Source organism: Orycteropus afer, unplaced genomic scaffold (assembly GCF_000298275.1).
Source record: "Orycteropus afer afer isolate SDZICR_OR568_19922 unplaced genomic scaffold, OryAfe1.0 scaffold00398, whole genome shotgun sequence".
Classification (NCBI taxonomy): domain Eukaryota; kingdom Metazoa; phylum Chordata; class Mammalia; order Tubulidentata; family Orycteropodidae; genus Orycteropus; species Orycteropus afer.
This window is the reverse complement of record NW_006921985.1, coordinates 2,401,487-2,414,955: the sequence shown is the minus strand read 5'-3', so window position 1 is coordinate 2,414,955 and position 13,469 is coordinate 2,401,487. Positions and strand designations below refer to the sequence as shown.

Below are 13,469 nucleotides of genomic sequence, written 5' to 3'. Positions count from 1 at the left end.
GGCTGTGAGATCGGCCCGGAGGGCGAAATGACGTTCAAGCAGAGCACCGAGCAGGGCCGTGTCCCCAGGCCGAGTCCCCTGCGGCTCCCCTTGTGTGACAAGCTCTCTGAGCAGCGTTTCTCACCGCGTCCAGGTCCTGGCATCCACCCACCCCGCCCACTGGGACCACCGTCACCACCCTGTGCAGACAGCAGCTGGCATGGGTGCCGTGCGGCCCGGCGGTGACAGAGCTTGGCTGCCTCCTGTAGGGCCACCCCTAAACCGAGAGCTGCCCGAGGGCAGCCCACACTCCCCATCCCGATTACCGCGGGGGCTCCTGTCTGCAGGTGTGGGAAGTAACAAATGGATGACCCCCTCCCCCACCCCAATGCATGGGAATCCAATGTGGTATCGGCATCACTAAATTCTGCCCACACTCAGTGGCTGGGGCCCTGCCCCAGGAAGAGGGGCTGCTGTCACAGACGCCACAGGCCCCCTGCCAGGCCCACAAGGGGCGCCCTTCGTGAGTGAGTTAGGGCTGCAGCGGGAAAGGATTTCACAGGCTGGCACGGGCAGGGGGCCTGTGGGCCCACGGCAGGCAGGCAGGCAGGCAGGCCCAGGTGGGTGAGCAGTCCTCGGGGCAGCTGGGGCACACCCCGTGTGAGGGCAGAGCTCTGCTCCTTGTGCCCCCCGTGACCACTCCACCAGCGCCCCAGGCCACATCTGGAAACAGAAACGAAGCTGGAACCCTAAGGCCTCTGGGTAATCGAACAACAATTCCGTCTAGCCATCACAGCTCCGGCCACCGTGTCTGCTGGGCAGAGACCACCCACGAGCGCCTGGTGGGGAGCCCACAGCACGGCACTCTACCTGCTCGGCACTGCCTGGGGGCCCGGGCCTCCAGCCAAGGCCCCTTGACGGTGACTGGTGTGGTGCCGAGGCCTGCCCTCACAAGGGACGAGGGCCTGGTGTGGAGCCCAGTCCCAGTGACACAGCCAGCCTCGTACAGCGACAATGCAGGGTTTATTTTTGGACGTACAGAGCTTGCAGCTTTAGAAAAAGAGTCCAAAGTGAACCTCACGTCCGTCCTCTCTGCTCTGTGGAACAGACGGCCGGATGAGGGCTGGGGCTCCGGCCCGCCCATCACAGCCCCACGTCCCCAGGGTGGAGGCCCCGGGGCGTGAGGACGACCCGCTGCCAACACCCACGTGCCCTCTGACAACAGTGGACGAGAAGCCCCATGGGGACAAAGCCCCTGCAGGAAGGCCCGGCCGACCCCGCCCATCTCAGATGGCGCTGCCACACCGGCTCTAGACGGGCTGCTCGGACCGCCCGAGAATGGACAGGCCCACAGCGAAGTGTGGCCAGACCTGCTGGGCGCCCGCTGTGGCCACGGGGCGTCCTCAAGCCTCCTTCACCCATGCTCCCTGCACCCTGAGACAAGGGGCAGTGCAGGCCGGTGGGGGGTGGGGGCGAACTCCAAAGCAGAAAACCGCAGGAAGTGTTCTCACAGGGGTCACGTCACCGGGACCCTAACTCCACCCCAACAAGAAACCAGAGCCAAACCCAGTCCGACCCCTCCAGCGATCTGTGTCCCGAGCTGCACTGCTCTGCAGCCATGCGCACCCCCCAACTCCTCCAGGGACGTGACCCCGTCGGGAAAGGCGGGATGAGTGTGGTCACGGGGTCTCTCAGGGTGACCTCCACCTGGTGCTACGTTCTCAGCTGTTTGCGGCCCAGAGGGGAGCGGGAGGCATGGCCGCTGAGAAGCTCCCGGTGGCACCCGGCCAGGCTCCACCCTGGCTCCCCGACTCCTTCCCGACCCAACCAGCAAGAAACGGAAAGCTCGCAGTGAGCAAACGCGCGTCGTGTTCGATAACGTGGGTGGCCTGGCTCTGCTCTCAGGAGTCGCCTTCACCCCCGAGCACGGGGCTGACAAGGAGCGCCTTCTCCTCCCGCGGGAGGCCAGCGAGCCACGCTGCCCAGCGCCACCCTCACACGTCCGGCCGGGCAGCACACCGCCCAGGCGGCTCTAGCGCTAGGAAGCCAGATCCCGCGGGAGCTGGCGAGGGCGCCGGGGTCAGCCTCGCGTCTGTGCCTTGAAACACTTGGCAGACGCACATGCAGACACACGCTCATGCACGTCCGTGGTAAGCGTGTATGCGTGCACGCACACACACCCTTTGCGGGGGAGGCCTGTCTATAAACCCGCCCTCGTGCTCACCCCGGGAACAGCCACGTGGGTCTCTGGGATGGTGCTTCACCACAGCCTGCTGCCAGGGCCTTGGCACGGTACCGATTCTGATGGGCACTGGTGCCAGGGCCCACAGAGCGTGGGGGGACTGCCCCGTCTCCAAGCCTCACGACACGCTACAGGCCCCACTGGCAAAGGCGAGAGGACAGAAGGCTGCTCTGCTGGCTTCTCGGCTTGTGCTATACGGAGGTCACTCAAGCACCCGGCCTTCTACCACTGGCACTGCCCGCACCACAGCCGGTATGGCCTGGGGCTGCCCGCAGCCAGGAGGCGGCCCCTCATCGCACTACGGCGGCCGGCCCGGCCTTACTCCACCTCTTCAGGGAAGGGCCAGAGGAAGTGGACGCCGCCGGTCAGCACGGGGACTCCCGGGGCACTCAGCCTGGGCTCCGTAGCCTCCCCGGTACGGAAGCTTCATGGCTGCGGAGGTGCAGTGCAGCCCGTTTCCTTTCCCGACTCCAGAGAACAGCTGCACCGTGACCTCTGCTCACCACACCTAACGCCCAGTGGTGGCTGTGCCTGTACCGCCGAGCAGGCCCAGCGGCCTGGGGACCACGGAGTGAACCGCAGGCCACCACAGCCCGGAGGCCGGCCAGCCAGCAGAGCCCACTATGGGCAGGAGCCAGCCCTCACTCTGCCCGCTCGACCGCAGGGGTGGGCTCCCCAGGGTGATGAGGGAAAGGGGCCTAGGGGTCTGCTCATCATTGCTGTCCAGGCCCCCAGTTTGTTCCTGACCAGGAGGAGCTCAAGAGAATGTGGCTTGCTTGTCCCAGGCAGGCGTGGCGGGCACCACTGTACGGGAGGGACGGGCAGGCAGTGATGCCCGAGTGCTGCTTGGGACGGCGTGGAGGACACCTCCCAGGGGCTGTGGGCACAGGACAGGGCAGCTGTCAGGGTGGGGGACCAGCTCAGGGGCACTGTCCCTCTCTGACCTTTTGGGTGATATGGTGTTCTCATAGGTGGAGGTGCAATCACTTAACGACTGTAAACATAAGGGGCATGGATGCATAAAAAGGAGAGGGGTGCAAGGTGCAGGCCGCAGACACGCCACCGCCACCAGGCATGCTCGGGGTGACGTGAGAGGAGGGGCCCGGCAGCCGTGGGGGGCGAGGCAGCGGCTCTGACTGCCCCATGCGGCCCAGGCCCCCGAGTTACACAGCTTAGGTGGCTATAGAAATAGTTACATTAAAATTCGTCTCTTTACTGATAGGAATAAATTTCAAATCCTGAGAAGAAGAGAGAGGGGGGATGGTGCTGGGTGCGTGCCCCCCCCAAGTGCATGAGTCCAGAGACCCCGGCCGCCTGCATTCTGCTGGGGCGGCCCCTCCAGAGTGTGGTGCCACCAACTCCCACCCAGGGGACAGCTGGCGGGCGAGGGGCTGCCTGCAGCAGGGCCTCGTGTCCGGGCCTGGGAGCGGCCTGGCCCGGCCCCCAGCGGCCGACGCGAGGAGAGACAGCCAGTGCCAGCACTTGACGCTGCAGCTCGGAGGGTGCGGGACGGCTGCCCCGGCTCCCGGGAGGGCCCAGGCTCGACCCCGACGGTTCCACGACGGTCCTTGCACGGGCCCCTCACTGTCAGGGGGCATTTCTGCCGCGGGGCAGGGGACGCGGCGGCCGCCCGACCCTGGTGCCGGCAGAGTGCCCGCCGCCCTCCTCACGGCCCGCCTGCCGGCCTCAGCCCGCAGCGCCCTGGTGGACGTTTCTCAAGCACGTCAGCAGCCGGTGGTAGGGGCTTCCCGGGGCCGCCACCGCCTCAAACACAGACTGGAAGGCCCTGCGGTCAAGCTCCCCCTCGATCTGGTGGCGGTAGAAGTCCGTGGCGACGAGGCAGAACAGGTTCACGTCCACCAGCTCCAGCCTGCCCATCCTGCTGGCGACGTGCGGGAGACTGCGCGGGGTTAAGGAGCAGCCGGGCAGCACGGGCCTGTCCTGTCAGCGCGCCCGCCGCCCGCCCTGGCGCTCCCAACACCTGAGCTGGCAGCGGGCGGATAGTCCCTCGCCAGCAGCTGCCGTCCAGCCCTCTCCAGAGGCCCTGGCCCTCCGGCAGGCAGCCCGGGCTCAGTAGGGCAGAGCAGGGGGCCGGGGCCCAGGGAAGGAGCCCCCGCACTTACCCGGCCTGGGTCCCGGCAGTGAGCGAGACGCTGGTGCTCCCCTCTCTGCTCTGGCCAGTGAGCCAGTGCCCCCCCGCCCAGGCCCCGCGCGCTCGGCAAGGCCCTGCCAGCACCGGGACGGCTGCCCACTTTAAGGCTCTTGTGGTCTGTCTGGGGAAGGCTGCCAACGGGGGCCTGCTGGCAAAAGCAGCACTTCAGGGGTGGGAACTGGGTCTGACTTAAGATTTGCGCCCGAGGAGATGGCTCAGGCCCCATGTCAGAACAGTGAGAAGCAGTGCCACTGGTACCTCTGCTGCTGTGGACGGACTGGGGCCAGGTGATGTCTGGGGGACTCGCCGCCCCAGCTCTGCTCCCAGGGGAGTAAGTGGGCCCCCCAGGACTCACAGCTCAGCCCCTTGCTCACACTGGCTTTGGATGGTCAACCCCTGGGGTTGTTCCTGGGGTGAGCGCCGGGGTGAGCGGCTGCCACCTTGTGGCATCTTCGTGAGCACGTGGCCTCCTGGGCTGGGCAAATGCACCCGACACCGTTAACTAGAACCGTGAGGGTGTCACGCTGACGGGACAAGCTGGAGGTGAGCAGCAGGCAGGGCCCGGCTCAGGAAGGATACATCGCCGACACCCAGGGGCTGGTGGAGGCGCTGATGAAGAAGCAGGAGAGGCTCCACACGGCCATGGCCGCTGGCGTGCGCTGCGTGAAGTTGGAGAGAGAGAGCATCACCCAGTCCCGGACCGTGGACGACTGCCCCGCGCTGTGCAGCGTCTGGAACACCTGGAAGAGAGCGGAGGCCAGGGCTGTGGGGGCGGGGACGGAGGGAGCATGGGCAGCGAGGGCCGTGGGCTGGGTGCACGGGGGACGTGGTGGGAACATGGGAGCCACAGGATGGGAGTGCAGGGGACCCAGGGTGAGTGCACAGGGGCGGCGGGCAGGGCTGTGACTGCGGTCTGCAGGGAGAGGAGTCCAGTCGTGTGGGCAGCTCCGTGCAGACAGCAACTCTCAGATCGTGAGGTGGAACCGGTTTGACAAGGCCAGGCTGGAGTCTACCTCGGGCCTACCCTCTGCCCCTCCCCACCCCGGCACACGGTGGCGCTTATCACCTTGTACACAACGGTGGCCATAAACTGGGGGTATGGCTGTTGGTTGGACAGGAATTCCCCAATGACCTTGTTCATGACGTCCTGGGCTGGGAAGAAGTCATCCAGGAACTGTGGGAGGATCCGGGCCACCACCCGGGCTTCACAGGGAAGCCCCTTGCGGATCCTGAAGGAAGAGGAGGTGGTCGGGCCTCACGAGACCCCCAGCAGCGCCCCCCCCACGGAGCAGAACCCTGCCCCCCGGCTGGTGACTCAGCTGAGGACTGGGGTGAGTCCTGTGACCCAGAAAGGGCTGCCACGTCCCGTATGATCCCGGCAGCACGCTGGGTGGCGACAAGGTAGGCGAGGCTGGAAGTCCCTAACGGCGCCTCCACCTCGTTTCGTCTATTTCTTCCCTCTGCAGCTCCAGGACTTCCCAACAAAGCAAGCTCTGATGCCCAGAGCCCCCCAACCCCGGGTCCAGTCGGCCCCTCCTAGCACCGGGAGCTCTCCCGCCCGGAGCCCGTCCAGTTGGCTTCCCCGCCTCTTTGACCTGGACCCCCCGTGCACGCATGGAGACCCCCACCCTGCACAGCCTGTGAAACTGGCTGCGGAGAGAGCATCCTTGGAGCTGTCAGCAGCTGTCCTGTGCGGTTCTACCGTCATGAGCACCGTGGTAACATAGCAGTGTAAGTGGCCCAGAAACTGGGCTTCGCCAATTCCTGGTGTGCCAGGGCCTCCCTGCCTACGTGCCCACTCCACCTGTCAGCAGCACGTGGCAGGTACCGGAGGACCCCTCCACCAGAGGTTTTCTCGACACCACTCTCCCTGATCTGGGCCCGTGCCAGCCCAGCAAGCATCCCTCACGCCTTCACCATTTGACATCCTGACCGGTCACCAAAGACGATGGGCACTTCAGATGGTCAGAGAGGCAATAAACCCCATGCCAGGGCTACCAGCTCCAGGGAGCCCCGAGCAGGGAGGCATCAGTGGGGGGACCTGAGATGGGGGCTCCAAGTGGGGAACCCCGAATGGGGGAGCCCCGAGTGAGGAGCTTTGAGCAGGGAGCCTCGGGGCCTCGGACACAGTGCCCTGGGAGACAACGGCGAGGAGGCAGGTACCCAGGGCTCAAAGGCAGTGACCGAGGGGCAGCGTCGTGTCTTACCTGTCGAAGAGGACGGACACCCGCTCCATCGCGACAATCACCGACTCGCTGTCCGGGGTGGCGGGGTTGGGGTCTGTCGTCCTCCCCGGACTGATTTTCTCCTTCCCTGGAACACAGCCACCCAACCCGAGGTCACCTACTCTGTGACAGCGAACAGGCCCGTACATTGTGCTGGATACACAGGATCCGACGGGCCGGCCTGGGCCCTGGCTCAGCTGGGCGGCGGGGCCGTGGCTGCCGTCCAGAGCTGTCTCCTCTGGCTCCTGACCCTGAGCAGGGCCTCCACCCTGAGCACGGTCTCCCCCCTCACTCGAGGCTTCTAGATCTCTTCCCCCCATAAAGTGGCTGAAGCTGTGCCAGCTGGGGTCACGTGTGGCTCTAGGCCCATGAGCGGCTGGCGGTGAGCGTGGGCGGGCCCACTGTCTGCAGGACAGGCCTGGGGCCCCGGGCTGCGCACCTGTGTACATGCAGGTGAGCATAAGGCCCAGGGCGGCCATGGCGCGGTGCGGGCTGTGCACATTGACACGGTCAACACTCAGCTTGACCAAGGACTCGGCGTCCAGCCGCGAGAGCTGCTCCGAGAGGAGGAGGCGCTCCAGGCCCCGCAGGACGCAGTGGAACACGGCGGACGGGGTGGACTCCTCGGTGCCCGACAGCACCACGCCACACATCTGACAGGAGAGAGGACACACATCCACACATCTTCCATCTGCGCCCGATATAATGACTCCATCGGGACAAGGATAGAGGAAAGATGTGGAGACCGGCATGCTGCCCAGGGCGGGCCATGCTCACCTGGATGATGGAGGCAGAAAACTCGAGCCCCACGTCCAGCGGGTAGTTCTCCATCAGGTAGAAGGCGGTGGCACACATGAGCAGGACGTGCTGCTGGCTGTGGACGTTCACGCAGCTGGAACGCAGACGACGGGAGCTCAGCCGCGCGCGGCAGGCAGCTCCAGGCGCAGCACACGCCCACGGCCAGGTGTGCACACCTCTCTCGTGGAACACTGGGGCCCCAGGACTCCCCGTGTGTTCCGGGCCTCGGACCCATGTGACCGGGGCACATCTACTGATGAACAGCTCTTCTGGGCCTTGTGCCCTCACCCTGTCCTAACACCTCCTGCACTTAGGGGTACCCCATGGCCTCGCCCTTTCCTGTACCTACTATTCCCACTCCAGGGACCATACAGAGGCAAGTGCCAAACCAACACCCATGACTCTCAGTATGTGTCCTGAGACAGGCCACAGGAGCCCATCAGTGCACTCAGCAGGGCTCTTCTGGGCCTGGCTCAAGGAGCATGGAGGGACCCCAGACGTTGGCTGACGCTCCCCGAGGTGGCCATCAGGTACAGCGCTCACTACCCCTGTGAGGAGGCATCGGGGATGGTGCTTACTTCTCTGGCCTGCACCAGGCCAGCAGCCTTTACTAGGTCCCAGGCATCGGTGCCGTGAAACGTACCTCTGCTCACACGGTCCTCTCCTGAAGCCTCCCCCACACCTCCTGGCAGAGACCACACCAGTGACCTCTGTGGGCTCATCCCAAACCTGCCACTGAACTCTTCCCTCTGCCCCACCCGCTTGTCAGCCAGGAAGTTGACCTCCTCCCCCACTCGAGTCTCACCACGCCCCTTCTCACCCCACCAATGAGGATCTACCCTCCCCTGAGGCTGGCTCCCTCTGCTCGGCAGGCATCTGGAACCTCAGCTTAGACCTGTCCCTCTGGGACAGCCGACGGGACGTGCAGCCCCGTGACGCTGCCCTGAGCTTGAACAGCCACAGCTGTAGCAAGAGCCCTTCTCTAAGGGGTTGGCGTCAGCTGCACCTTACAGGAGGTGTCTGTAAACCGGTGCAGAAGGCGTAACAATAAAGCTGCACGAGATGGACAGTGGAGTGGGAGCCCGGGGCTGCCGACTCAGGAGCCTTCAGGGGAGGCTGTGCTTGGGCTAGAGCAGAACGTGTTGGGCAGAGCCCCGGGCACCGTCACTGTGGGCCTGGGGGCACACACACGAGTGTGCACGGGATACGTGTGGGGGTAAGAGCCACAGGACGGGCTGTGTTCTGGTGCCTCCTGGAGGCTGTACCCGGAGACAGCTGCAGGGACCCGGGGCTGCTGGGCCTGGGTGCACTCACTGGGCGACCGACTTGAGGTTGGAGAGCAGGTAGTCGCTGACGACAGGGATGAGCTGCTTGGCGGTGTCGTCCAGCAGGTCACACTCAAGCACGTAGAGCACACCGTGCAGGGCCCCCACGCGGCTGGGCAGGTGGCCGCTCCGGAGCGCGCTCTCCAGCAGGCGGCCGACGGGCTCGGCCACGGCCTTGTCCTGCACGGGCACACACGGAGGCCTGCCCCACACCGCACGGCACCCTCTGCCCACCCGGCTGCCAGTCTGAGGCGGGCTGCTTGTGAGGTGGGCCCTAGGCGGGCGGTGGGGAGCAGGGATTTGGGGAAGGTCTCCACTGTGCCTAACTTGTGCAAACAATGAGGTTTATGCTGAAGGAACGCTACTCGGTCTCCTTCAGGGAGTCTGGACTCCCGCTACGTGTCAGGTGGAGAAGCCTGTCTGACCAGCCCTAGTGGAAACACCGGGTGCTGGGTCTCTGACGGGCTTCCCTGGGGAACAGCGCCTCACACGTGCTGTTCCACTTGCTGCTAGGGGATAGTGTGTGTCCGGGGACAGACCCTGGCAGCTCGCACCTGGCTTCCTTAGACCTCGCCCCACACGCCTGCTCCCCACGCTCACGCCGCCCTGTGTCCTCTCGCTGGAATGACTCTTAGCCGTCTGTGCAGCTGTGCGTGGAGTCCCAGCAGGCCTCCCCGGGAATCACTGAGCCTGGCACAGGTCTCGGGGACCCAGACACAACCAGTTACCAACTGACGCCAAGGGAGCCCCTGGTTCACTCTGTATCTTCACCACAACGGAGTAAAAATCTAACCCTTCAGTAACACGTTTCATCAGCCGAGACTCACTCTCTATCCGTGAAGACAGAAGCATCTCACAGAACACATAGGGCCCGAGGCCAGCGGTGGCTGTCAGCCCTGCACATCACCCCAACCTGCCCAGAGCGAGTGAGCGCAGGACCGGCGGCCGGCCCTCATCGGATCAGCCCCTCAGAGGCAGCACCAGGCGGCCTGGCCGCCGGGCCGTGTCCCCACGGGCTCCCTGGCCCCCTCCTGCGGACACTCTGTCTCGGGAGCCGCCCCCACCCACGCCCACTCTCCAGTTCCAGCGCTGGCAGCACCGCCTCGCCTCGGGGCCTTTCCCCGCCTCAGTGCTGCTGATGTGACTCAGACCACCACACCGGCCTGAGGGGGCCTGGGCCTGGGCCCCGAAACAGTTACAGTTCGCCCCACAGCCGAACCCCCACACAGATGAAAGGACCCCTCTGTCCGGCTGCTTTCACAGAGCTTAAATCCCCCAGGGGAACACTTTGAAGAGCCAGAGTTCACACAAGGAAGGCCAGCATGGGCACCGCTGCTGCTCCCCCAGGGCCTCTACCACCTCACTCTCCGGGCTTCAGGCCTGAGACAACCCCCACTGTGGGGGACAACTCCTGCCTGGACATGGTGGCTCAGTGGGGACAAATGCCACACAGTCAGGAAGGGGCACTGCAAGTCAAGGTTCTGGGGTCACAGACCAAGCAAGGCCACCGTGTCTGGGCTTCCCGCTGTCACATGGGAGGATGATGTCGGGCTGTGGGGGTCCTCTGGGAAGGTGGGAGCAAGAGCTCAAGAAGAGGCACGATGCAGACAGTTTCTACAAGTGCACAGGTGTGTTCTGGGAGGGTGCCCAGGTGTACGGTAGAGCCGACAAGGGGCAAGGTGTAGTCACCGCTTGGCCACAGCCAGCTACCCTGAGGGACCGAGTAGTTGAACCTGTGGGCTTGGGACCACAGTCGCAGGGGACATCAAGCTCAATTGGCATAACATACTATACAAAACATTGTTCCACGTCCTACTTGGGCGAGTAGCAACTGGGATCTTAAAAGCTTGCCAGTGGCCAGCTAGATGCAACAATGGGTCTCTCCTCGTCCAGAGCAAAGAAGAATGAAGAAAACCAAAGACACATGGAAACCATTAGTATAAGCAACTGGGACACAATGCAATGTGCAGCCTAGACGACTATTATGACTATGAGACCAGAACTAGATGGTGCCCGGCTACCACTGTCAACCACTTGGATCTGTGTAGGAGATCCCGGATAGAGTGGGAGAACAATGTGGAACAAAACTCAAAATCAGTGAAAAAAAAAAAGGACCAGGTTTGCTGCTCTGACAGAGCCTGATGGATCCACTGAGTCTATGGCCCCTGGCTGCCCTTCAGGTCTGGAACTGGACCCACTCCTTTGACTTCCAGCCAAACAACAAACAGGCATATGAGCGGAACATTTACATTAGGCAGATACACTCCTTGGAGAGAATAATCATGGGAGAGTAGAAGTGCTGTGCATGCACAGGCAGACAGCTCAGGGGGCAGGAATAGATAGATGGAGGGAAGGACACTGGGAAGAGGTAACCATGGGGAGGAGGTGGGAGGGGAGCTGTTGTATTGTGGGAAATTGCAGTCAATGTCATGAAATAGAGTGTATGTGAGCTGCTATGTGGAAAGTCAATGTGCTCTGTAAACTTTCACCCAAATCACAGTAAAAAAAAAAAAAAAAGCCATGATGCCTCCTGCTCCACTCAGAAGATGAGGGGCTCCCGGCAGACACCTGCCCCTCACTGATGACCCAATGCCTACCCTGGGAGCTATGCAGTGCGTGTGGTAAGTGAGCTTACAACGTTCCATGCAGGGCGTGCGGTAAGTGAGCTTACAGCGCTCTCGTGAAAGGAACCCCACGAGCCTTCAGAGTGGGGAACATCCCGTGGATGGGCTGACGCTACCCAGCCAGGCGGAAGCCAGGGAATGTCTGGAGTCAAGCTACAGTTCCGAGATTCCTCCATGTGGTTTTACTAAGCGGGACCCATACCTAAGTGTCTCTCAGGCATACAGGAGTGCACGCTAACAGAATACTAACTCTGGTGTTCCGAGAGTACCAGAGGGGTCAGGTGCTACCCGGCTGAATTCAGACAAGCGAGAGGCAGAATGGGCCCAGTCTTTGGAGGAGGACATCATGCCTGGTGAAGCAGAGGGTCAGCACAAAAGATGAAGACCCCCCATGAGATGGACTGACACAGTGACTGCAACCGTGGGTCAGACATGGCGGTGACTGTGGGGACGGCTCTGGGCCGGGCAGTGTCTTGTTCTGTTGTACGTGGGGCTGCTTTGAGTCCACACGGAACGACAAGCGGCAGAGGGAGGGGGAACTCTGCACAGACAGCTGCTGAGCCTCACACTGAGAGGTGACTACAGGCTCCCGCGGGACTGGAGGTACAGTCACTCCCAGGAGGAACTCTGGTGGCAGAGACACATGGGGCGGGGGTGTGCTGAGGAAGGCAGGCCTGGGGCAGGCCGTGGTGGAGGAAGGAGAAGGGACGGTCCTGTTCTCATCCACTCTCACAGGTACTGCAGCCATGAAAACAGGCAGGGCCCGGAAGCCCCACACCTGGCCCTCCCTCAGCAGGCTCCTTCACGCACACGATGGAAAAGCGAAGCTGACAGACTCCGCCAAGCCCCTGGTCCCACTGGCTCACGTGGGCTGTGGAACCTCAGGAAGGACCTTCGAAGCCTGGGGCCACCCTGAGGCCAGGGCCCAGAGCAGCTCGGGGGCTGAGCGTGGCCCGTGCTGCCTCCTGCTCACCATGCCCAGGACGGCGGCTGCTTTGCACATGGCCGGCACCAGGTACTGAACGAGGATCTCATCCTCCGAAGGGTGCACCTTCCGCAGCTCCGTCAGCGTCGCATACATCATCTCAAACTGGCTGCGCTCGGTGAACAAGTCTGAGACCACGAGAAGCTGCGGACACAACGTGAGGGCAGAGGGGGCATTAGGCTCGGAGGAATGGACGGCGCGGCCCAGGAAGCATCTGCAGCCAGGTGTGCAGGCTGCTGACCGAGGGGGTGGTGGCTCACATCCACCCATAGGTGCCTAGGCAGAAAGGGCTGGTGACCTACTTCTGAGAAATCGGCTACCAAAGACCCTACAGAGCACAGTTCTACTGCGGCACATGTGGGGCAGCCAGTGGTTGGGGTCAACTCGACAGCACCTGGTCATGGTATTGTTATAATCCCCATAAACCCACGCTCTCAGGGGTCCTGGCTGATGTGAAGAATGGAACGGAACACTGAGAACAGGAAGCAGCTGCCCTGAGCAGAGTGGCTGAGCAGTGGGGCCTGTGGGTGGTGGGTCCAGGTCCCAGATGAAGTGACACAGACAATGGAGTAAATCCGTGGACTGAGCATGGCACATGCACTTTGACCAGATTCTAAGAGTCTCAGCCTGCCAGAGACTGGAAACTTAAAAAGCCATTCCTTTCCTTCTCTGGTTTGAGAAACACAGATTTAACTGTGAGTCTGTCAGAGTTCCTTCACAGACTACCGAGACCACACCCTGCCAAGGAGCCCTGGTGGCACATTGGTTAAACACTCAGCTGCCACCTGAAAGGGTGTGGTCAGAACTCACCAGGGGCTCCTCGCAAGAGAAGACCTGACAATCCAAGCTGACTGTGTAAAGATGACCCTGTGGGCAGTTCCACTCTGTCCTCTAGGGGCGCTGTGGGTCAGAATGGACTCCAGGCAGTGAGTGTGGTATGGGCTTTGCTTCTGTGAAGATTGACAGCCTTGGGGACCCTGTGGGGAGCTCCACTCTGTCCTCTAGGGGCGCTGTGAGTCAGAATGGACTCCAGGGCAGTGGGTGTGGTTTGGGCTTTGCTTCCCTGAAGACTGACAGCCTGGGAGACCCTGTGGGCAGTTCCACGCTGTCCTCTAGGGGTGCTGTGGGTCAGAATGGAC

General features: G+C 63.0%; 1 protein-coding gene across 1 annotated transcript in view; it reads right to left on the bottom strand.

Annotated features, from left to right (window-relative positions):
• Positions 1 to 3,907: 3,907 nt before the first annotated feature.
• Positions 3,908 to 13,469, bottom strand: part of HTT (huntingtin) — a 188,906-nt gene continuing 179,344 nt past the window's right edge. Inside the window, exons 56-63 of the mRNA XM_042782637.1 lie at positions 12,319 to 12,474; positions 8,711 to 8,901; positions 7,376 to 7,490; positions 7,038 to 7,251; positions 6,581 to 6,686; positions 5,440 to 5,602; positions 4,953 to 5,113; positions 3,908 to 4,121 (exon numbers count right to left, since the gene is read on the bottom strand). Coding sequence (XP_042638571.1) covers positions 3,908 to 4,121; positions 4,953 to 5,113; positions 5,440 to 5,602; positions 6,581 to 6,686; positions 7,038 to 7,251; positions 7,376 to 7,490; positions 8,711 to 8,901; positions 12,319 to 12,474 — 1,320 coding nt within the window. The remainder of the gene's footprint in view (positions 4,122 to 4,952; positions 5,114 to 5,439; positions 5,603 to 6,580; positions 6,687 to 7,037; positions 7,252 to 7,375; positions 7,491 to 8,710; positions 8,902 to 12,318; positions 12,475 to 13,469) is intronic.